This window comes from Lampetra fluviatilis, chromosome 43 (genome assembly GCF_964198595.1).
Source record: "Lampetra fluviatilis chromosome 43, kcLamFluv1.1, whole genome shotgun sequence".
NCBI lineage: Eukaryota > Metazoa > Chordata > Hyperoartia > Petromyzontiformes > Petromyzontidae > Lampetra > Lampetra fluviatilis.
In genome coordinates, this window is record NC_136317.1 from 10,399,542 (window position 1) to 10,425,240 (window position 25,699).

General features: G+C 45.4%; 1 protein-coding gene across 5 annotated transcripts in view; it reads left to right on the plus strand.

Annotated features, from left to right (window-relative positions):
- The first annotated feature begins 4,184 nt into the window (after positions 1-4,184).
- Positions 4,185-25,699, plus strand: part of LOC144947111 (putative GTP-binding protein 6) — a 31,949-nt gene continuing 10,434 nt past the window's right edge. For 2 of the 5 annotated variants that reach the window (XM_078876318.1, XM_078876319.1), the window contains exons 1-7: positions 4,185-5,603; positions 6,469-6,606; positions 20,189-20,259; positions 21,241-21,371; positions 22,164-22,234; positions 22,766-22,924; positions 23,436-23,644. In XM_078876318.1, coding sequence (XP_078732444.1) covers positions 5,255-5,603; positions 6,469-6,606; positions 20,189-20,259; positions 21,241-21,371; positions 22,164-22,234; positions 22,766-22,924; positions 23,436-23,644 — 1,128 coding nt within the window. In that variant the 5' untranslated portion in view covers positions 4,185-5,254. The remainder of the gene's footprint in view (positions 5,604-6,468; positions 6,607-20,188; positions 20,260-21,240; positions 21,372-22,163; positions 22,235-22,765; positions 22,925-23,435; positions 23,645-25,699) is intronic. The other 3 variants (XM_078876323.1, XM_078876322.1, XM_078876320.1) reach the window with 3 other exon arrangements.

The following is a 25,699-nucleotide window of genomic DNA, read 5'->3' on the forward strand; positions in this document are numbered from 1 at the left end:
CTGCTCAAGGATGGCAGCTATAAAAAATAAAACGAGACCCCACCAACAGCCTCGTCATTAAAAACAACAAAATCATTTCTGATTCAACCGCATTAATTGATCAAACCAAACAGTTCTCGTTGAAACCTTCTGCAGCCAGGCCACCAAGATTATATGGCTTGCCAAAGATACATAAAGAAGATACACCTCTTCGTCCCATTGTCTCTACTATCAACTCCCCCACCTACAAACTGGCTCGTTTTTTGTCTGAAATCCTGCGGCCTTTCACTGGAAAAACCACCTCTGCGGTACTAAACTCTACTGACCTGGTATCGACAATCAAGGGGATTTCCCTATTCCCAGACGACCTGCTTGTCAGTTTTTACGTGGTTTCATAATTCACCAAAGTTCCTGTACCTGACACCATCGCAATCATTGAAGACTTGGTTCATCAAGGACTGAATACTGGGGTACCCCCCCTGGTGAGACACTGCTTAACCAATACATACTTCACCTGGAATGTAACTTTCTACAAACAAACTGAGGGCACCCCAATGGGCTACCCCCTATCTCCAGTTGTAGCCAACGTTTTCATGGAGATATTTGAGACTGACGCCATCCAGACTGCCACTCTACGCCCGACCTTATGGAAGAGGTACGTAGATGACACTTTTGGCATCTGGCCACATGGCCGGCCTGCTCTAGACCAATTCCTCGACCACATCAATTCCATACACCCAGCCATCAGATTCACCATGGAAGTCAAAAAAGATGGCAAGCTACCCTTTTTGGATGTCCTAATTAAAAGGAGACCTGATGTTTCAATGAGCCACTCTGTCTACAGGAAAGCCACCCATACGGATGCTTACCTAAAACCGGATTCCCACCACCATCCATCCCAGAAGAATTCCCTCATCAAGACTCTATACCATAGAGCCCAAAGCATCTCCGACCAGGAACACATTGCCAGTGAACTCAAACACGTACGCCAAGCTCTTAAGGCTAATAGTTACTCCGACTACACAATCCGCAAAGGAATCACTCCAACCATCAAGAAGGATCCTGTTGAGGAGCCTTTCAAGACCATCACCTTACCCTACATTGCTGGGGTCACAAAAAAGATCTCCAAAATTCTGATGAAATACAAGATCCAGGTCCGATTCAACACAGTACATAAAATCCGTGATCTGGTCCCGTCTGTTAAAGATGTGGTTCCAGACATACAGTACCCTGGCGTCTACAAACTAAGTTGCCTCTGTGGTAGCAGTTACATTGGAGAAACCAAACGACATGTCTCGGACCTTATCCGTGAACATAAAGCAGACCTAAAACACGGAAGGACCAACACCTCGGCCGTGGCAGATCACTGTTATAATTCAGTGGGCTCACATGACATTGATTTCTCCAAGACAGAGGTTATTTGTAAGCCATCTGGCTACCATGAGAGGTTCGTTCATGAGGCTATTCACATATACAAACAGAGACAATTTCAACCGAGAAGATGGATTCTGGCTTAGCAATCATTGGAAGGATTTGATAAACCATTTCACGTCTTAATTGATTGTGTTCACGCTTACGGTGACTTTCAGACCGCATTCCATTTTCTGCTCCCCCCTCCTCTGTTTCGAACATAGATGGACTCGTCCATCTGGCAAACTGCCAAATCGCTGTTCTTGGTGCTGACGTCAGGAAAACCCGCCACTTTTTTCAAATTTTCTTGCCGTGGATTTCACACCTGATGATGATTGCTTGTGTTGCAGTCGAAACGTCGTGATAATTTTTATTGTTTTATATTTATATTAATCTTAATTTAGGAGCTTTCGTGACTGCAGGAATTATTCTTTGGTTTTTTTCGGTTAAGTCACGTCTAAAAATAAAGTAAAATAATAAATTAAAATAACATATTACGACGTTTCGATTGCAACACAAGCAATAATCATCAGGCATAAAAGAAACAGCAACAAAAAATCTAACTAGAAAACTATAGACAGACATACAAGCAGACAGACATCACGACGGCACACAGAGAGAGGACACAAATCGGAAAACTATAGACAGACATACAAGCAGACAGACATCACGACGGCACACAGAGAGAGAGTGTGCCGTCGTGATGTCTGTCTGCTTGTATGTCTGTCTATAGTTTTCCGATTTGTGTCCTCTCTCTGTGTGCCGTTGTGATGTCTGTCTGCTTGTATGTCTGTCTATAGTTTTCTAGTTAGATTTTTTGTTGCTGTTTCTTTTATGCCTGATGATGATTGCTTGTGTTGCAATCGAAACGTCGTAATATGTTATTTTAATTTATTATTTTACTTTATTTTTAGACGTGACTTAACCGAAAAGAACCAAAGAATTATATTTATATTATTTTATTATTTCCCTTCTACGTGACTTTACCGAAAGAACCAAGAATATGTTAAAAAGTTTGTTTAAAAATAAAAATTGTGTCATCAGTATGACATAGCTATACGAAGTTTGCAGTCGATAGCACATTGGGAAGTGTGTACAAATTGAGTTACAAGATCTATTTTTGAGGATACAACAGACGAAGTGAGTTAAATAAAAAGCGTGTAAAAAAGAAGGGCTGAGAGGAACTTTGGAAAGTTCCAGAGACTTTCATGCTGGCCTTTATAGGTGCTCGCTCACAGCACTTGTCCCACAAGTCTATTACGACTATATGGGGGAGCTTTGTGTGTTTGTGGTGAATTAAATCCCGACCAGAGGACTGTGTCGTGTGTACTGTCAACTACAAACATCTGCCAATTCAGCATTGGCTCAAGCGGGCCTGACTGCTGATGAGACACTGCATATTGAAACCGCTCTAAAATGTTTGTGTTCAAATAATTCTGCTGAAATTATGCGCTACCAGAAGTTTGTACAACTGACGGCATGTGCAAATTGTTTTAGTTGTATGTGAAGGGATAGATATGTGGCAGGGCAGTCTTGTGGAGGTATATACAGTATTCTGCTTGGTTTTAAAGTAAGGTTCGGGAATTGAAAACATTTGAAGTCCCTGTGACCTCTAACACTTCTGCGGAGCCCGTCTGACTATTACAATGATTACGGACGCCGAGGAGAAAGTCACGGAGCGGGCAAAGCTCGTGGTTAGGTAAGAGACTACCGTATCCTCTCGTTTCATGAGATTGGCTCTACGGAAACCTTTTTAATGATTTACCTTAAATAAATACGTAAATAAGCTATTACATACGTCAAAATTATATCATCGCTTTATCTCATCACTTTATCTCATCACATTACCTCATCACTTTATCTCTCATCACTTTCTCTCTCGTGTACAGTTCCAGATGCGATTCGCGGATAGCCAAAATAGCAGATGGCGAGTCCGCGAATAACGAGGGAATTCTGCACACCGCGACTCGGTTGCCCACAATGCAATGTGACAGCAACATTTGGGGCCGTCCATAAATGACGTCACGCGATTTTGGACGATTTTTGACCCCCCCTTCGTCATACGGCGTCACAAAAAGTCAGACCCCCCCCCCCTCAAATATGACGTCACAAAGCTCTGCCCCCCCCAAATAAAACATACTTCAAATCGCTTTAAACTATTGTCATTGTAGTGCGTATTGAATGTGGCGCTGCACTGATGTTGTAAGAGAAAACATTTATTAAAAAGTCTATTTAATTAAGTAGAACGTGTTGTCTATATTTATTTAAAGTTGCGCATTTTGATGTGACGTCACATTTCCCCCCCCCCCTCGTCTCACATCGTCACAAATGTCTGACCCCCCCCCCTAGATGCGTGACGTCATTTATGGACGGCCCCTTTTACAGTTTTACTTTGAATATAACTGAGGTTATTTAGCAGTAATACGTTTTGATTGTTGAAGGGTTTGCAAATTTAAAAGAAACTGGTCATGATGAAACATTTTAAGAATGTAAACAAGTTTAGTCTCCACCTCTTATCCATCTCCCTGGCCTATGTGCTATGAAGGGCCATTGGCCGAAACGTCGCATATTATATAGTTGTCTCATTACCACTGTTATTAAACGTATTGCGAGTATATACAGTACATGTTTTACAAATGACCACGGTCGGAATCAAACTCTCGTAACTTCGGAACCTTTGTGAGTCAGCAGCGCGTTTCCAGGGGGGAGTGGGTGGCGGCAGCATTGCAGTGAAACCACGTGCTTTGCATCCGCGGTCAAAGTTCACGGGCTTCCCCCTCCGGGTGGAAGCCGAGAGCGGAACACGTGTGGGGTAGGGGGGGTCACACAGCTCCACGCACTCCGCCCCACCCTCGCTGCAGTCGCCACACGGGCTGTACTTTCACACGACGACCTCGCTGATCTCGTCAAGGAGCATAAACCATCACGCGAACTCCGCTCATCCTCGCAGGAGCAGCGTATTTTGGCGAACCATCGAACAAAGACGGATACCGCATCGCGCGTTTTCAGATGCGCTGCTGCGGCTGTCTGGAACGCTCTTCCGATATTAGGAAGCCACTGGGAGCTATGCACTTTTAACCCATCTAGATTAACAACTCATTTCATGAGAACTGCTTTTTGTGTTTAGTTCTTCCCCCGCACCTCCGATTAGTAAGGTTGGCGACGTACGGTGCGAAAGAAGTTCAACATCGTGCCAGTCCGTCTCAGTATTCGATCACTGCTATCACGGTCACTGTACCAGTGAACTTAATTTGTAGATTCCTCCACCCGTGTTAAAGAATCGATCTATACCACACTCGGACTGTTTTCTCTCATCCATACTGCGTTCAGTCCATTTCAGGCCACAGCAACATACGTACCCCACTAACCACATTACAGGTCGCAACAATTCACCCACTCACCACACTGTAGGTCACCACAACTTACCCGCTCAACACACTGCAGGTTACAACTCACCCACCCGCTCACCACTACAGGGCACCTCATTGCTCTTTCTGCTTCGCTAGCATTGCTCCACTCTGGAATTCCCTCCCATCTCCTTTTCCCAAGCGCTTAAAATAACATTTCTCAATTCAAGAAAGTGTTACACATTTATATATTGCAACGTTATTGCTGTTGGTTTATGACCGCTTGAGGTTTTGGGCCTTTTAGCCTGTACTCAGCAACTGCGTTAAAATATACTCTCGTTACTAAACTGATGACTGGACTGATGACTAGATAGACACTTGGACACTTCGGCATCAGCCACTCAGGCAGACGTCAGAGAGACCTTGCACACGCGCAGTCACTATCCATACAGACAGCAGTAGGGGGCAAGTTCTGTTAGCGAGTACCCATTAAGGCTGCCCGCCACACACACGCAGGCATGATTCGCCGCGTCTCGTGGGCTCGACTCCTGGCCGCCTGCACGACGCCTCGGGGTGAATCCTTTGGCAGGCAGGTCAAACTGTTGAGACCCAACCCAGGACCCATTCACGCGATTTGTCAATTGCCAGGCTGGCGTGGACTTGCTAGGGGACCTCATAGTGGTGGTGGTCATGGTCGTGATGCTGGTGGAGGTGATGTTGAGGACGCGGAGGAGTGTGAGGAGGAGCCGATTTGGGAGGAGCTAGAGGAAGATGTCGAAGCGTTCTTCGTGACGGGAGAGCGCCGCGAGATGGACGTGATGATCGTTCACCCCGTGGTGCGAGAGCGAGGAGTCAGCCCTCACGAGGGTGAGCACCCAAACAGCAGCGCCCTGTGGCGGCAGGACCTTCGAGCACGATGCCTCTTGAGACTTCGATTGTGGGCGTCGTTTCAGTGTGCATCAATCCTCCAGCGAGTTGGCAGGGCACCCAAGTGGATTTTAAATCCATCTGGTGGGGCTCTGTGTGTCATCGCCCCGTGGTGTTGATAGAGAGATATTTGCATTCTCCTTCGCCCTCCACTTGAATCCAAAAGGTGGAAATTGTCCAAACATTCTCATGCATGTTTCGGGAATACGGACTTTGTGGATAAACATAATTAATAAACATTGAAGTTCATAACGGTTTTTGGGTTTGATTGCGTAAGTATGAATGTGTCGTAACCCTCCACCACCCAACACAGCCAGTAAGGTTTGTCACGTAAACAACTCGCCAATTAGTTACTACTTCAGCCTACATTGAAGTGTCTCCCTATTCAAACTAGCACCTTGGAAATTCCACGTGCCTATGGTAGGAACAGGTTCTCCCCATGATCTACTGGCCATGAAGATTTGACCATCACGCTGGTTAGTGGGGGAGGACCCAGGACTGCTATGACCCATATCTAGCAGGGTTCTTGCTTATAAACATCTGGAAGTTCAGCATTGGTTTAAGCAAGCCCAACTGCTGATGAGATACTGAACGTCAATACCGGTGCTAAGTGTACTTCTATTAAGCATTTCCAGGAGGCCGTGTGGCCAATAGGGTGCGTAAAAAATATTTTGGATTTGTATGGGGGAAGGACAGATATGGGAAGAGGGCACGTTGCCTGGTTAGTTATTTTTTTACCCAAATGTGTGCCGTGTCCTGAATTCCCCTGTTCCCTGTTCTCCATCTCCCCGATTGCCCCGTGCAGCTGAGACCCTGGTGAGCGAGGCGATGGCTCTGGTGGCGACCCTGCCGGGCTGGGCGGTGTGCGACTGCGTGCTCCTGCGCTCGCGAAACCCGGGCTCCAAATTCGTGTTTGGCAAAGGCAACTTTGAAACCCTCACTGGTGAGTGGAGGGTCCAAATTCATGCACGCTGACACGGCACAAAGCCTCATCCTCTATCCGGTGCCAAAACCGCGAGGGGTCCCATCTGGCAAAGGCCTCCCCGTGAGTTCCCTTCCCATGCCCAAGTCTCGACAGGAACTATTGAAGGCAAAGTACAGAAAAACGCAGTGTGTGCAATTGCGGCATTGTGCATGCTACACGTATCCTCCCTTAGGCGAGCGCACACATGCGCAAAATCACTTCCGTTGGTCATTTTCGAATAACAAAATAAATACCAACTCAAGCCTTGACTCCTGTTGTCTGCAGAAAGCACACTCATTAAGATGAATTTGCCACTCATCTATTAAGAAAACTGAAAAATTAGAATGATTGCCAATTATTTGTCTATTATGTGGGTTTAATCTGTGAGGTTTTTTTCCTCTTACAGTGTCGGATAATTTCTGGCTAAGAGGGAGATCTGATGGGAGGGATGATTTGTGGATGAGCCTGGCCACCCCACTGGTTTTAGCGGCATGCGTCCAATTACAAACCCTTTCTCCCCGTACAGATTTTCAAAGCTAGCATTAAATAAAAAACAACAATCCCACAAAATTATTTACAGAGCGGTACCATTATATTTGGAAATTGGTATGCTGTAAAATGTATTACAAATTAGTGGCCTACTGTATGTGTTTGGCAAGCGGGCATTGGGTGTACGTCAGGGAAGTTGGATGGAACCCATGCTGAGGTGTGACAGTGTGGAAGAGTAGGCCAAATTTGCTCTTGAGGCGTTCTCTAGAGCTCTATTGGAGGCCATTCTGCCAGCAGTGTCGTGAGCAATACATTGCATGGCTGCACCTTTGCCTTCTGTACATCTTGAGGTGTGATGGCATTCAGACGCTGTATACATCCACGTTACGGTTAATAATGATTTGTGTTTGATAGAGCTGTCGATTAAATGTAAGGACAACTTGATTTCCAAATTCAACCGCCTCTCCAACAAGAGACCGGACCCTCACACGGAAAAGCTAGACGTTAACAAAGTCGTAATTAATCGCAGTAACAGGTCTATTTTTGATGGTCTGAAATCTGTTTTAGCTAAAGGGCTAAACTTTGCATTCACACCTAGACACATACCAGTTAATGATATCATTGCCCATGTCGACGTGGCTCTCAAGGGCCTGGGTCACATCGCTGCAGACGTAGCAAGAACTGAAATCGCTGCAACCCTCAAAAACGCTAAGATACCAGCGAGCAACATCAGCAAAGAAGAGCGTTTTGAATTATCTCAATTAAAAAAGAGGGATGACATTGTCATCCTCTCAGATGACAAGGGCAATGCCACTGTCATCATGGACAAAATAGAATATAACAACAAAATTCAAGAACTGCTCAACTATGGCAGCTATACAAAAATAAAACGAGACCCCACCAACAGCCTCGTCATTAAAAACAACAAAATCATTTCTGATTCAACCGCATTAATTGATCAAACCAAACAGTTCTCGTTGAAACCTTCTGCGGCCAGGCCACCAAGATTATATGGCTTACCAAAGATACATAAAGAAGATACACCCCTTCGTCCCATTGTCTCTACTATCAACTCCCCCACCTACAAACTTATCTGGTATCGACAATCAAGGGTATTTTCCTGTCCCCAGACGACCTGCTTGTCAAATTTCGATTTAAAGCTTTCGTGACTGCAGGGATTCATCTTCTTGGTTCTTTCGGTAAAGTCACGTAGAAGGGAAGTAATAAAATAATAAAAATAAACATAATAAAATAATTCTCACGACGTTCCGGCCACAACGCAAGCAGCCGTCCTCAGGTTAAGAATGAAACACCACCAAGCTTGGAGCATATATTTAAGCTGGGTTGGAGGGGGGGAGGTGGGAAGAAGAGCGCCTTGACAAAACAATTTGCATATCAAGAGGAACTTAGCATATGGAAAATGCGTAGGAGGTGGGCGGGGGGGGTTTCAATGCCCGTGCATTATGCAGGATTAGCAGCATCAAAGGGAGGGGGAAGGGGGGTAGCATTAACAAAGGAAATGAATGTTAATAGTATGTAGCTGCAGTTACTAAACAACCACGTAGAAAACTAAAGTATAAACTACATAAACAATCTTCTTGGTTCTTTCGGTAAAGTCACGTAGAAGGGAAGTAATAAAATAATAAAAATAAAACATAATAAAACAATTCTCACGACGTTTCGGCCACAACGCAAGCAGCCGTCCTCAGGCGAAGAATGAGAACATTATCAAGCTAGGAGCTTATATAGGTGTAGCGAGGAGGAGCGCCTTAACAAAAGAATGTGCATATGAAGAGGAATTTAGCATACCAATGGGCAATGAGTAGGAGGTGGGCGGAGGGGTTTCAAAGTCCCATTATGCCCATGCATTATGCAGGATCAACAGCACCACGGGGGGGCGCAAGGAACAGCGTTAATAAAGGAAAGGAATGTTAATGATATGTAGCTGCATTTACCAAACAACCACGTAGAAAACCAAAGTAAAAACTACATAAAAAACTAAAATATAAACTGATACTTACTATACTCTACAATAAGCTGAGTTACTAACAACAAATAATAAATTACAATTCTACGTCGTAAGAAGTATATAATATACTTCCATCTAAACTTTATTCTCTTAGCATATACAGTACTATATACTGCCATAGATAAACCCAACATTAAATTATATACTGTATTGCTGTAAACCACCCTATACTTTATACATTTTAATATAACACTATGTATTATTCAACTCACCCTAATGTGTATCGAAATGGTTTATTACGTCCTTCCAATGATTGCTAAGCCTGAATCCATCTTCTCGGTTAAAATTGTCTCTGTGTTTGTATATGTGGATCGCCTCATGAACGAATCTCTCATGATAGCCAGATGGCTTGCAGAGAACCTCCGTCTTGGAGAAGTCAATGTCATGTGAGCCCACTGAGTTGTAACAGTGGTCTGCCACGGCTGAGGTGTTTGTCCTACCGTGTTTTAGATCAGCTTTATGTTCACGAATGCGGTCTGAGACGTGTCGTTTGGTTTCCCCAATGTAACTGCTACCACAGAGGCAACTTAGTTTGTAGACGCCAGGGTACTGTATGTCTGGAATCACATCTTTTACAGACGGTACCAGATCACGGATTTTATTTACTGTGTTGAATCGGACCTGGATCTTGTGTTTAATCAGGATTTTGGAGATCTTTTTTGTGACCCCAGCAATGTAGGGTAAGGTGATGGTCTTGAAAGGCTCCTCAACAGGATCTTTCTTGATGGTTGGAGTGATGGCTTTGCGGATTGTGTAGTCGGAGTAACCATTAGCCTTAAGAGCTTGGCGTACGTGTTTGAGTTCACTGGAAATGTGTTCATGGTCGGAGATGCATTGGGCTCTATGATATAGAGTCTTGATGAGGGAATTCTTCTGGGATGGATGGTGGTGGGAATCCGGTTTTAGATAAGCATCCGTGTGGGTGGCTTTCCTGTAGACAGAGTGGCTCATTGAACCATCAGGTCTCCTTTTGATTAGGACATCCAAAAAGGGTAGCTTGCCATCATTTTCGACTTCCATGGTGAATCTGATGGCTGGGTGTATGGAATTGATGTGGCCGAGAAATTGGTCTAGAGCAGGCCGGCCATGTGGCCAGATGACAAAAGTATCGTCTACGTACCTCTTCCATAAGGTCGGGCGTAGAGTGGCAGTCTGGATGGCGTCCGTCTCAAATTTTTCCATGAAGATGTTGGCTACAACCGGAGATAGGGGGGAGCCCATTGGGGTGCCCTCAATTTGCTTGTAGAAGGTTCCATTCCAGGTGAAGTATGTATTGGTTAAGCAGTGTCTCACCAGGGGGGGTACCCCAGCATTTAGTCCTTGATGAACCAAGTCTTCAATGATTGCGATGGTGTCAGGCACAGGCACCTTGGTGAACAAGGAAACCACATCAAAACTGACAAGCAGGTCGTCTGGGGACAGGGCAATCCCCTTGATTGTCGATACCAGGTCAGTAGAGTTTAGTACTGCAGAGGTGGTTTTTCCAGTGAAAGGCCGTAGGATTTCGGACAAAAAACGAGCCAGTTTGTAAGTGGGGGAGTTGATAGTAGAGACAATGGGACGAAGAGGTGTATCTTCTTTATGTATCTTTGGCAAGCCGTACAATCTTGGTGGCCTGGCTGCAGAAGGTTTCAACGAGAACTGTTTGGTCTGATCAATTAATGCGGTTGAAGCAGAAATGATGTTGTTGGTTTTGGAGACAAGGCTGTTGGTGGGGTCTCTTTTTATTTTTGTATAGCTGCCATCGTTGAGTAGTTCTTGAATTTTGTTGTTGTATTCTATTTTGTCCATGATGACAGTGGCATTGCCTTTGTCGGCTGAGAGGATGACAATGTCCTCCCTCTTTTTTAATTGAGCTAATTCAAAACGCTCATCTTTGCTGATGTTGCTAGCTGGCATCTTAGCGTTTTTGAGGGTTACAGAGATTTCAGATCTTGCTACGTCTGCAGCGATGTGACTCAAGCCCTTGAGAGCTACATCTACTCGAGCAATTATATCATTAACTGGTATGTGTCTAGGTGTGACTGCAAAGTTTAGTCCTTTAGCTAAAACGGATTTCAAACCTTCAGAAATAGGACTGTTACTGCGATTAATTACGACTTTGTTAACATCTAGCTTTTCAATGTGTGGGTCCGGTTTCTTGTTTGAGAGGCGGTTGAATTTGGAAATCAAGTTGTCCTTACATTTAGTCGACATAGCGGCAGCTGAAGAGGCAGTCATTTTTTCCACGTGTTCCCAATCCGATGTGGACATTGTTGCACTCAAAGATAAGTGTGATTTGTAGAGTATCTTGTCTAACTGATCTAGTTCGGTGCGCGTAAGTCTGATTTTCTCTGAGATAAGAGCTAAGCTAGTTCTAGACAGAATTCGTTTCGCATTAGAAGAAGTTACAGCAGCAGATGTTAGTGTAAATGCGTTTGGTATTACCTTAGAGTCGCGGCATCTCTTCAGAAAGGTGAGAGACTCGATTAGCTGAGCCTTCTTATCCCGGAGCTTGTTGAAGGATCTCAAAGTTATGTGGAAACCCTCCCCGTAGAGGCGGTTAAATTTCGATTTAAAGCTTTCGTGACTGCAGGGATTCATCTTCTTGGTTCTTTCGGTAAAGTCACGTAGAAGGGAAGTAATAAAATAATAAAAATAAAACATAATAAAACAATTCTCACGACGTTTCGGCCACAACGCAAGCAGCCGTCCTCAGGCGAAGAATGAGAACATTATCAAGCTAGGAGCTTATATAGGTGTAGCGAGGAGGAGCGCCTTAACAAAAGAATGTGCATATGAAGAGGAATTTAGCATACCAATGGGCAATGAGTAGGAGGTGGGCGGAGGGGTTTCAAAGTCCCATTATGCCCATGCATTATGCAGGATCAACAGCACCACGGGGGGGCGCAAGGAACAGCGTTAATAAAGGAAAGGAATGTTAATGATATGTAGCTGCATTTACCAAACAACCACGTAGAAAACCAAAGTAAAAACTACATAAAAAACTAAAATATAAACTGATACTTACTATACTCTACAATAAGCTGAGTTACTAACAACAAATAATAAATTACAATTCTACGTCGTAAGAAGTATATAATATACTTCCATCTAAACTTTATTCTCTTAGCATATACAGTACTATATACTGCCATAGATAAACCCAACATTAAATTATATACTGTATTGCTGTAAACCACCCTATACTTTATACATTTTAATATAACACTATGTATTATTCAACTCACCCTAATGTGTATCGAAATGGTTTATTACGTCCTTCCAATGATTGCTAAGCCTGAATCCATCTTCTCGGTTAAAATTGTCTCTGTGTTTGTATATGTGGATCGCCTCATGAACGAATCTCTCATGATAGCCAGATGGCTTGCAGAGAACCTCCGTCTTGGAGAAGTCAATGTCATGTGAGCCCACTGAGTTGTAACAGTGGTCTGCCACGGCTGAGGTGTTTGTCCTACCGTGTTTTAGATCAGCTTTATGTTCACGAATGCGGTCTGAGACGTGTCGTTTGGTTTCCCCAATGTAACTGCTACCACAGAGGCAACTTAGTTTGTAGACGCCAGGGTACTGTATGTCTGGAATCACATCTTTTACAGACGGTACCAGATCACGGATTTTATGTACTGTGTTGAATCGGACCTGGATCTTGTGTTTAATCAGGATTTTGGAGATCTTTTTTGTGACCCCAGCAATGTAGGGTAAGGTGATGGTCTTGAAAGGCTCCTCAACAGGATCTTTCTTGATGGTTGGAGTGATGGCTTTGCGGATTGTGTAGTCGGAGTAACCATTAGCCTTAAGAGCTTGGCGTACGTGTTTGAGTTCACTGGAAATGTGTTCATGGTCGGAGATGCATTGGGCTCTATGATATAGAGTCTTGATGAGGGAATTCTTCTGGGATGGATGGTGGTGGGAATCCGGTTTTAGATAAGCATCCGTGTGGGTGGCTTTCCTGTAGACAGAGTGGCTCATTGAACCATCAGGTCTCCTTTTGATTAGGACATCCAAAAAGGGTAGCTTGCCATCATTTTCGACTTCCATGGTGAATCTGATGGCTGGGTGTATGGAATTGATGTGGCCGAGAAATTGGTCTAGAGCAGGCCGGCCATGTGGCCAGATGACAAAAGTATCGTCTACGTACCTCTTCCATAAGGTCGGGCGTAGAGTGGCAGTCTGGATGGCGTCCGTCTCAAATTTTTCCATGAAGATGTTGGCTACAACCGGAGATAGGGGGGAGCCCATTGGGGTGCCCTCAATTTGCTTGTAGAAGGTTCCATTCCAGGTGAAGTATGTATTGGTTAAGCAGTGTCTCACCAGGGGGGGTACCCCAGCATTTAGTCCTTGATGAACCAAGTCTTCAATGATTGCGATGGTGTCAGGCACAGGCACCTTGGTGAACAAGGAAACCACATCAAAACTGACAAGCAGGTCGTCTGGGGACAGGGCAATCCCCTTGATTGTCGATACCAGGTCAGTAGAGTTTAGTACTGCAGAGGTGGTTTTTCCAGTGAAAGGCCGTAGGATTTCGGACAAAAAACGAGCCAGTTTGTAAGTGGGGGAGTTGATAGTAGAGACAATGGGACGAAGAGGTGTATCTTCTTTATGTATCTTTGGCAAGCCGTACAATCTTGGTGGCCTGGCTGCAGAAGGTTTCAACGAGAACTGTTTGGTCTGATCAATTAATGCGGTTGAAGCAGAAATGATGTTGTTGGTTTTGGAGACAAGGCTGTTGGTGGGGTCTCTTTTTATTTTTGTATAGCTGCCATCGTTGAGTAGTTCTTGAATTTTGTTGTTGTATTCTATTTTGTCCATGATGACAGTGGCATTGCCTTTGTCGGCTGAGAGGATGACAATGTCCTCCCTCTTTTTTAACCATCAAGAAAGATCCTGTTGAGGAGCCTTTCAAGACCATCACCTTACCCTACATTGCTGGGGTCACAAAAAAGATCTCCAAAATCCTGATTAAACACAAGATCCAGGTCCGATTCAACACAGTACATAAAATCCGTGATCTGGTACCGTCTGTAAAAGATGTGATTCCAGACATACAGTACCCTGGCGTCTACAAACTAAGTTGCCTCTGTGGTAGCAGTTACATTGGGGAAACCAAACGACACGTCTCAGACCGCATTCGTGAACATAAAGTTGATCTAAAACACGGTAGGACAAACACCTCAGCCGTGGCAGACCACTGTTACAACTCAGTGGGCTCACATGACATTGACTTCTCCAAGACGGAGGTTCTCTGCAAGCCATCTGGCTATCATGAGAGATTCGTTCATGAGGCGATCCACATATACAAACACAGAGACAATTTTAACCGAGAAGATGGATTCAGGCTTAGCAATCATTGGAAGGACGTAATAAACCATTTCGATACACATTAGGGTGAGTTGAATAATACATAGTGTTATATTAAAATGTATAAAGTATAGGGTGGTTTACAGCAATACAGTATATAATTTAATGTTGGGTTTATCTATGGCAGTATATAGTACTGTATATGCTAAGAGAATAAAGTTTAGATGGAAGTATATTATATACTTCTTACGACGTAGAATTGTAATTTATTATTTGTTGTTAGTAACTCAGCTTATTGTAGAGTATAGTAAGTATCAGTTTATATTTTAGTTTTTTATGTAGTTTTTACTTTGGTTTTCTACGTGGTTGTTTGGTAAATGCAGCTACATATCATTAACATTCCTTTCCTTTATTAACGCTGTTCCTTGCGCCCCCCCGTGGTGCTGTTGATCCTGCATAATGCATGGGCATAATGGGACTTTGAAACCCCTCCGCCCACCTCCTACTCATTGCCCATTGGTATGCTAAATTCCTCTTCATATGCACATTCTTTTGTTAAGGCGCTCCTCCTCGCTACACCTATATAAGCTCCTAGCTTGATAATGTTCTCATTCTTCGCCTGAGGACGGCTGCTTGCGTTGTGGCCGAAACGTCGTGAGAATTGTTTTATTATGTTTTATTTTTATTATTTTATTACTTCCCTTCTACGTGACTTTACCGAAAGAACCAAGAAGATGAATCCCTGCAGTCACGAAAGCTTTAAATCGAAATCTACATAAACAACTAAAGTATAAACTACATAGCATCATCAGTATACTTGCTATACTCTACAATAAGCTGAGTTACTAATAGTAAGTTATACATTACAATTCTACGTCGTAAAAATTATATAATATGCTTCCATCTAAACTTTATTCTCTTACATCACACGAGTCTACACCGTACTATATACTGCCATAGACAAACCCAACATTAAATTAAATACTGTATTGCTATAAACTACCTTATACATTTTAATATAACACTATGTATTATTCTACCCACCCTAATGTGTATCACACTGCTATATGTTTACTATACAATTACGATACTATATATTACTTTGTACATTGTATTAAGCATATAAATGTTATACTATTTGTTATTATACACTGTACCATTGACCGTCGTGTCAATGGGTGAGTTGTGGGGGGAAACTTGCAGCGGAGCAAAGAATCCATTTTCTGCGGAGAATACAATGCCAGTGAGTGGAACGCGGTCTGAAAGCCACCGTAAACGTGAACACAATCAGTTAAGATCCGAAATGGTTTATTACGTCCTTCCAATGATTGCTAAGCCAGAATCCATCTTCTCGGTTGAAATTGTCTCTGTGTTTGTATATGTGGATCGCCTCATGAACGAATCTCTCATGATAGCCAGATGGCTTGCAGAGAACCTCTGTCTTGGAGAAGTCAATGTCATGTGAGCCCACTGAGTTGTAACAGTGATCTGCCACGGCTGAGGTGTTTGTCCTACCGTGTTTCAGGTCTGCTTTATGTTCACGGATGCGGTCCGAGACATGTCGTTTGGTTTCTCCAATGTAACTGCTACCACAGAGGCAACTTAGTTTGTAGACGCCAGGGTACTGTTTGTCTGGAACCACATCTTTTACAGACTGTAAAAGGATTTTATGTACATAAAATCCGTGATCTGGTCCCGTCTGTAAAAGATGTGGTTCCAGACATACAGTACCCTGGCGTCTACAAACTAAGCTGCCTCTGTAGTAGCAGTTACATTGGAGAAACCAAACGACATGTCTTTAGTATAACATAGTATAACATTTATATGCTTAATACAATGTACAAAGTAATATATAGTATCGTAATTGTATAGTAAACATATAGCAGTGTGATACACATTAGGGTGGGTAGAATAATACATAGTGTTATATTAAAATATATAAGGTATAGGGTGGTTTATAGCAATACAGTATATAATTTAATGTTGGGTTTGTCTATGGCAGTATATAGTACGGTGTAGACTCGTGTGATGTAAGAGAATAAAGTTTAGATGGAAGCATATTATATAACTTTTACGACATAGAATTGTAATGTATTACTTACTGTTAGTAACTCAGCTTATTGTAGAGTATAGTAAGTATACTGATGATGCTATGTAGTTTATACTTTAGTTGTTTATGTAGTTTATACTTTAGTTTTCTACGTGGTTGTTTAGTAACTGCAGCTACATACTATTTACATTCCTTTCCTTTGTTAATGCTACCCCCCTTCCCCCTCCCTTTGATGCTGCTAATCCTGCATAATGCACGGGCATAATATTAATTTGAAACCCCCCCCGCCCACCTCCTACGCATTTTCCATATGCTAAGTTCCTCTTGATATGCAAATTATTTTGTCAAGGCGCTCTTCTTCCCACCTCCCCCCCTCCAACCCAGCTTAAATATACGCTCCAAGCTTGGTGGTGTTTCATTCTTCACCTGAGGACGGCTGCTTACGTTGTGGCCGAAACGTCGTGAGAATTATTTTATTATGTTTTATTTTTATTATTTTATTACTTCCCTTCTACGTGACTTTACCGAAAGAACCAAGAAGATGGACCTGCTTGTCCGTTTTGATGTGGTTTCCTTATTCACCAAGGTTCCTGTACCTGACACCATCACAATCATTGAAGACTTGGTTCATCAAGGACTTTATACTGATGTACCCCCCTGGTGAGACACTGCTTAACCAACACATACTTCACCTGGAATGGAACTTTCTCCAAACAAACTGAGGGCACCCCAATGGGCTCCCCCCTATCTCCGGTTCTAGCCAACGTTTTCATGGAGAAATTTGAGACTGACGCCATCCAGACTGCCACTCTACGCCCGACCTTATGGAAGAGGTACGTGAATGACACTTTTGTCATCTGGCCACATGGCCGGCCGGCTCTAGACCAATTCCTCGACCACATCAATTCCATACACCCAGCCATCAGATTCACCATGGAAGTCGAAAAGGATGGCAAGCTACCCTTTTTGGATGTCCTAATTAAAAGGAGACCTGATGGTTCAATGAGCCACTCTGTCTACAGGAAAGCTACCCATATGGATGCGTACTTAAAACCGTATTTCCACCACCATCCATCCCAGAAGAATTCCCTCATCGAGACTCTACACCATAGATCCCAATGCATCTCCGACCAGGAACACAAGCACGTACACCAAGCTCTCAAGGCTAATGGTTACTCCAACTACACAATCCGCAAAGCCATCACTCCAACCATGAAGAAGGATCCTCTTGAGGAGCCAGTCAAAACCATCACCTTACCCTACATTGCGGGGGTCACAAAAAATATCTCCAAAATCCTGAATAAACACAAGATCCAGGTCGGATTCAACACAGTACATAAAATCCGTGATCTGGTCCCGCCTGTAAAAGATGTGGTTCCAGACATACAGTACCCGGGCATCTACAAACTAAGTTGCCTCTGTGGTAGCAGTTACATTGGAGAAACCAAACGACATGCCTCGGACCGAATCTGTGAACATAATGCAGACCTGAAACACAGTAGGACGAACACCTCAGCCGTGGCAGATCACTGTCATAATTCAGTGGGTTCACATGACATTGACTTCTCCAAGACGGAGGTTCTCTGAAAGCCATCCGTCTACCATGAGAGATTCGTTCACGAGGCAATACACATATACAAACACAGAGACAATTTCAACCGAGAAGATGGATTCTGGCTCAGCAATCATTGGAAGGACATGATAAACCATTTCGGGTCTTGATTGATTTTGTTTTACGGTGACTTTTAGACTGCAGTCCATTCGCTGGCATTGCCTCGTAGTACCTTTCACGTGACGGTCAATGGTATGGTTTATACCAGATTGTATAATAATAAATAGTATAACAGTGTAATATTTCATATAATTCATGAGGTAATATATAGTATCGTAATTGCATAGTTAATATACAGCAGTGTGGCATACAGTAAGGTTGGTAGAATAATACATAGTGTAATATTACAAGTGTAATATTATTTTAGTCTATAGTAACGCAGTGTATAATTCAATGTTGGGGTCTGTCTATGGCAGTTTATAATACGGGGTATAGTCGTGTGATGTAAGAAAAAAGATTAGATGGAGGCATATTATAATCATTTTTGCGACATTGAAGTGTAATGTATAATGACTTATTGTTAGTAGCTCAGCTTATTGGAGAATATATTGAGTATATTGATGATATTGATGTAGTTTATATTTTTGTTTTTTACCGGTTCACTATATGATAGTCATTATATAGTGTTTTGTATACCCACTTTACTTAATGTTAATAGCTCAGATTATTGGAGAATATATTGAGTACATTTATTATGTTGATGTAGTTTATATTTAGTTCTTTCACATCGGTTTATTGTATGATAGTGGGTGGTTGCAGTTCCTTAGCGTCAATATACTAAATGCCTCTGTTGATATGTAAACTCTGACTTTAACCTAGCCACTTCCGTGACCAGTTACATACTAATTCTTCACATTAACATCATGCTAATCTCCCAGTTACATGCTAATTTCTGACTTTAACATCCTGCTAATTCTGTCACATTAACACAGCTTATTCAATGCTAAATTCTTCTGTTTATATGTAAACTCCTTTGTCAAGGCGCTCTTCTCCTCCCACCAGCTTAAAATACGCTGCCAAGCTTAGCAGTGTTCATTGGAGCACTGTCTTTCAGCCAGCTCTGTCTTCACCTGAGGACGGCTGCTTGTGTTGTGGCCGGAACGTCGTGAGAAATGTATTTTATTTTATGTTTTATTTTTCTTATTTTATTATTTCCCTTCTACGTGACTTTACCGAAAGAACCAAGAAGATGAATCCCTGCAGTCACGAAAGCTTTAAATCGAAATTTCAGAGCTGTTTTTCTTAACTCCAGGGGCATCTCTCAGAGCCCTTCACACACGATGAGCGACTTACATCTGAACACATCTCAAAGGTTACCCCTAGTGGCAGATGTCCCTATGTGGCACAAAGTGACTCTGTGTGGCATGAGGTGACCTTGACCTTCCAGCAGGCAGTGATTGCTGCTGTGTGTAATCCCAGTTGAGTGATCGCAATGTTTGTATGCGTGTGTGTGAGAGAGAGTGTGGGGAGCGGTAGTGTAGCGGTTAGCGCGCTGCACTATGAACCCAGCGACACGGGTTCGATTCCCGCTCACGGCCAACACCAGTGACGATTATCTGAACCGGTCCCGGGCCTCCCCTAGGTCGACTCAGCCTCAAATGAGTACCTGGTGCGGTGTATAAACATTGCCACTAGGGAGACAAAGGCGGTCGGGCGTGGTGCTGGCCACCCACCCCCTCGTGTACCGTTCTGGCCTTCATAGGTGCTCGCTAACACCACTTGCCCCTACAGTCTGTTAAGGCTATACAGGGGATCTTTGTCTCTTTGTCCTGTTAGGCAAGAAGCGTTGGCGTAGCGATTAGTATGCTGCGCCACGAACCCGGCGACCCGGGTTCGATTCCCGCTCACGGTCAACACCAGTGATGATTATCTGAACCGTTCCTGGGCCTCCCCTAGATCAACTCAAATAAGTACCTGGTGCGGTGTGTAAACATCGCCACTAGGGAGACAAAGGCGGCCAGGCGTGGTGCTGGCCACCCACCATCTCGTGTGCTGTTCTGACCTCAGGCGCTTGGTAACAGCACTTGCCCCGACGATCTGTTATAGGCTATCGCAGGGGATATTTGTCTTTGTGTGCCAATAGACAAGGTGCGAGCATCTCCTCGTCTGTCGGCCGTCTTCGTGAACATGGAGCGACTCACTGTGGCACAGGAGGTGAGCGGTGGAGTGTGAAGGTCGACCGCGGTGCACACGAGTCGCCCCCTCGGCGTAACCCGACGCATAAGCAGGTGACCGTGCGTTGAGCCGTGTAGAGCTGGCCGATCTTCGTAGTCGCGACTCAAGGGATCCGAGGGATTGGGAGGCTGCTTAAGACCATGGGGCCGATTATACCTCAGATCGTGACAGTGAGGTCTCCCATGATCCTCTTTGAGACCACAAGGGTGGGCAGAGCTGGGGAGGCGGGGGGGCTTGCCACAGCTGCCCCCCTAAATGGCCTCGCAGCCCTGGCCAATGATGGGAATTGCTGGGCCGTAACATGAACACAAATTACATACCTCTAATGTTCCCCTAACCTACCTGACCGCACCCCTAACCACAACGTTGTGAGATACACTTTGTAGAGCTATCATTTGTGACCAGGTCACTTCTGGAAAAAGAGCTATATAGCTCAGTGGGCCTTACCTGGTATTATAAATTTAGTTTAGTTTAGGTGCAGACATTAATGGGCCTCCTTACATTCTCCTTGATGCTCACCCGAAATGAATCCAGCCAAGCTGAGTGTGTGTGTGTTTGCTCACCATCACACATGCAGACTCGGAGGACAGCGCTGTCTTGTCGACGGTCCTGAGCCACAGCCCCAGCCGCTAGATCTCTCTCTCCCGCCAGGTCATCCTGACCTGGCTCTCATGGTGGTGTGCGCCTCTTCTTACTGCTTATGGTGCAGCGAACTGCACCCCCTTGTGTGCCGGACTGGCCTTCATAGGTGCTGCTGCTGACGAACAGCACTTGCCCCAAGAGTCTATTAAGGCTTTACAGGGGATCTTTATCTTTGTGTGCTGTTAGGTGAGGAGCAGTGTCGTAGCGAATAGCGTGTTGCGCTATGAACGCGGCAACCCGGGTTCGATTCCCCACTCACGGTCAACACCGGTGACAGTTATCTGAACATGGGGGACTATTGTCATTGTGTGCTCACAGATGTGCCTGGAGGAGGCGTGGGGCCTGCCTGTGCTGGACCGCTACTCGCTTGTACTCCGCATCTTCCAACTGCACGCGCGGACACGTGAGGCCAAACTACAGATCGCCCTGGCCAGCATCCCCCTCATGCGGCAAGCAGAACCATCAGCAACATTGTGATCGTAATTATGAGGGTTAACCCTAATTAATTATTAATATGTAGATATTTATACTTACGTAGTGTCTTTCGTATTTCCATAATAGAGATGTTTGGGTTAGATCACGTAAATATATAAATGTCTCATTAAAACCCGCCACCACCCGACACAGCCAACTATTGGCATGTTCTGTGTAAACAGAACACCACACTGCGGGTCATAGCAACACATGCACACTCATCCACTCACTAGCTCGCTCACATATTGAATTACTCACCCACTCATGATCCCACCTGCTCATCCATACACTACATCCACTCACCCATTTATTCACCACACTGCAGGTCACAATAACACACGCACACTCATCCACTCACTGGCTCACTCAAGCATTTACTCACCCACTAACGTACCCACCTGCTCACCTATTCATTGTATCCACTCACCAATTCACTCACCAAATTGCAGGTCACAACAACACGTGCACACTTATCCACTCACTCATCAACTCACCCACACCACACTGCAAACCACAACATTTCTCTTTCTGCTTCTTCCCTCGCACTGCTGCACATTGGAATTATCTCTCTCCCATCTCACCTTTCACCCAAGTTTTTATAAAAAAATAACCTTGCTCAGTTCATGAAACGTGTTTCACTCTTATCAATTATTACCTTAAATAACGTTGTTTGTTGCTGGCTACTAGACGCTTTTGGCTTTTGGCTTTTGGGCCTGTGATAAGCGAGCGGGTAAAATCTAATTTTTATTTTTCATTTGACTTTGTAGATCTCGGATGCGAAAGGAGCATAAACATCTAGACCAGCAAGGAGGAGGATCGCGGTATTTGAAAGGCCCAGGTGAGAACCGCGACGCATAACCTCCTTCACATGTGCTTTGCTGATTGTCAACACAGTATTAGATTCATACCCATTGGGTGGATTCGTGGCGCAGTGGTTTTGGACCGTCACAACAGGGTAACGAGTTGTGGGAGCTTGGCAGTGAGGGTTTAGAGGCTGTGAGTTCCAGGCAGTCGTAGGTCCCCTCCCCTGTGACCAGGAGGCCTCACCTGGTAGGATAAAAATCATTTAGTTTTATTTGTATATATTTTTTGAAAAGTTTTTATTTACCTTTCTTATAGTTTGCACTCCTATCGTGTTTTTATATTTGTTGTTGTAATGTTCTGAAGCCCGTGCCCCTAACTGGATATCTGTGAAAAAGAGCTTTATAGATCATGGGATTCCTCCTCCAGTTTAAACAAATATTCATGATCGTGAGGATGACGATTGTTATATCCCAGCCAACTGCTTGCGAATGAGAGAGAGCTCAGCGGCACCCCCGTGTTTTTGACACGTCCGGGCGTGCATCTGCGTCTACGTCTGCGCTGCCAGGGGAGACGGCGCTGGAAACGCAGCGCCGCGTGCTGGAGCAGCGTGAGCAGCGGCTGCGGCGTGCACTCGGCACTGTAGCACGCAAGCGCAGCCTTCTGCGCAGCCAGCGCAGCCGGGCTGAGCTGCCCGTCGTGGCGCTGGTCGGCTACACCAACTCTGGTGAGTCTACTGCTCGCCCATTTCGGTCAGTCCACCGCTCGCCCACTTCGGTGAGTCCACTGCACAGTGGATTTTGGCTAACTATCGAACAAAGAGGGTCACGGCATCGCACGCTTTCAGATGCGCTTCTGCGGCCGTCTGGAATACTCTTCCTTCCGATATTAGTAAGCCATTGGAGCTATTAACTCTTAAATCATCTAGGTTGAACATTTATTTCCTCAGAACTGCTTTTTTTGTTTAGTTGTCCTGCACCTCCAATTAACACGGTTAGCTCCGTAAGATGCAAGAGAAGTTCAACATGCATATATACACGTTGACGCCACCACACACCAGCACTCCACTCCCACACTTGCCTACCTTGTCAGCCTTACTCTGTACTACCCTAATGCTCCCTAACCCTACATTAAACATACTTTCATCCTCTTGGTCTCACAAGACTCCCATTCACTCTCATGCACTCCCCTGCAACTCGCTCCCCTCGTGCCTTTGCCCCTGCCATCTGTGACCCCAGGCAAGACGACGCTGGCGCGCGCCCTGACACGTGACCTATCGCTGGAGCCGCACGATGCAGTGTTCGCGACGCTGGACGTGACGGCACACGCGGGCCTCCTGCCGGGCCGCACCACGGCGCTCTACGTGGACACAGTGGGCTTCCTCTCGCGCCTACCCCACGGCCTCGTCCACGCATTCTCCGCCACCCTCGAGGACGTCCTGCACTCGGTGCGCGGGCGGGCGGGTGGATGAGTGAGGGGGTGGGTGGGTGGGTGGGTAGGTGGGTGGGTGGATGGGTGGGTGAGGGGGTGGGTGGATAGGTGAGGGTGTGGGTGGATCGGTGAGGGGATGGGTGGGTGGGTGGCTGGGTGGGTGGGTGGGCCGGCGTGCACGCGGGTGGGTGAGTGGATGAGTAGGTGGGTGGGTGAGTGGGAGAATGGGTGGGTGAATGAGGGGGTGGGTGGGTGAGGGGGTGGATGGGTGGGTGGGTGAAAGGGTGGGTGGGTGGGTGGGCCGGCATGCGTGTGGGTGGGCCGGCATGCGTGTGGGTGGGCCGGCATGCGTGCGGGTGGGTGGATGAGTGGGTGGGTGAGTTCATGGGTCAGTTAGTGGGTAAGTGGGTGTGTGTGGGAGCGGTAGTGTAGCGGTTAGCGTGCTACGAACCCGGCGACCCGAGATCGATTCCCTTTCACGGCCATCATCGGTGATTAAATATCTGAATCCGTCCTTGAACTCCCTAAAATAGACTCAGCCTCATATGAGTAGCTGGGGCAGTGTGTAAATATCAGCATTGGGAAGACAAATGTGGCCAGGTGTGGTGTCGGTCACCCACCCCCATCATAGGTGCACCGTTCCATCCCTCATAGATGCTTGCGAATAGTAGTTAATTGGTTGGGTGGGTTTGTGGGTGAATGGATGATGGCTATTGGATGGTTGGGTTGGTCGGTGGTCGGGTCGGTGTGTGTGTGTGTGATAGTGGAGAAGTTTCCGTACCTTACCAGTGTGCATAATTGGTAGCCGAGATCTCACTCTGAATCAGTCGAGCGGCATCATATTTTCTTCAGCTGCGTAACGCTGTGTGGAAGCTACCTGGCATATTGCTCCATCTTATGCACCCTATTTTCTATGCCTGCGAAGCGTGGAGCCCTTTAAAGGAACATCTGCACACAGGATGGTCTGTCTATGATCCATCCTGTGTGTAACCAGACTGGATTGTGGGATAAGCTCACAGATCCTTGAAATATCTGGACACATTTCGATTTCACGTCGTGAGAATTATTTTATTATGTTTTATTTTTATTATTTTATTACTTCCCTATCTGGACACAGTCCTACCAGTGAGCTCCTCCTGCAGACTAGGTTGTGTTGGGTGGGTCATGTAGCCAGCATTCCCAGCCACCTCATGTCCTTGTAGCTTCTGTTTGGCCTGATAGCGAGGGTTAAACAGGTGTGGCATGGGCTAGATCTGGTCCAGGAGGATTTGAAGCTGATTAGTCTTGCTAATTTACTGGTACCAGCAGTGTCAATATCAGCCTCTGTGAAGGATGCTTCTAGGCAGTTGGAGGCAGTCGCCCTCCAACAACGGAGGGCAGAGGAGCGACGCTCACAACAACGAGCGGAGCGCCGGGTGGCTAAAGCACAGAAAGTTGGCACAGTAGGGAGCACAGGTGGTGCATCAGCCAGTCATCTCGGTCAGTCGACCCGTGGCACCTGGGTCTGCCCCGTGACAACCTGCCAGCGGGCGTTCGACACTTCATGTGGCCTCAAGGTACACATGGCCTAGCACAAGCGTCGTGGTGACGTCACCACGACGCTTGTGCACATGGCGGCTGTTGTTGTTGTGAGACAGGCGGCCGGGCATGGTCCTGGCCACCCACCCCCTCGTGTGCCATGCCGGCCTTCATAGGTACTCGCGAACAATACTTTCTCCAACAATCTGTTAAGGCTATTCGGGGGGTGTTTGTATTTTGTGTCTTTGAGATGGAGCGGTGGCACAGTGGTTAGCACACAGCGCTGTGGAGCCTGGCGACCCCCTCAAGACCAACAACTGACAGCCATACATGAGTACCTGCTATTGTGTGGAAACATTGGCACTTGGGAGGCAAAGGTGGCTGGGCGCGGTTTTGTCCAACGACCCATTCGTGTGCCGTGCCGGCCTTCATACGTGCTTGCTTACAGCGCACTTTCCCTCAACAGTCTATATATTTGTTGTGTCTGTATGTATGTACGTTGAACTTCTTTTGCACTGTATGTAGCCAACCATGCTAATCGAAGTTGCGGGGA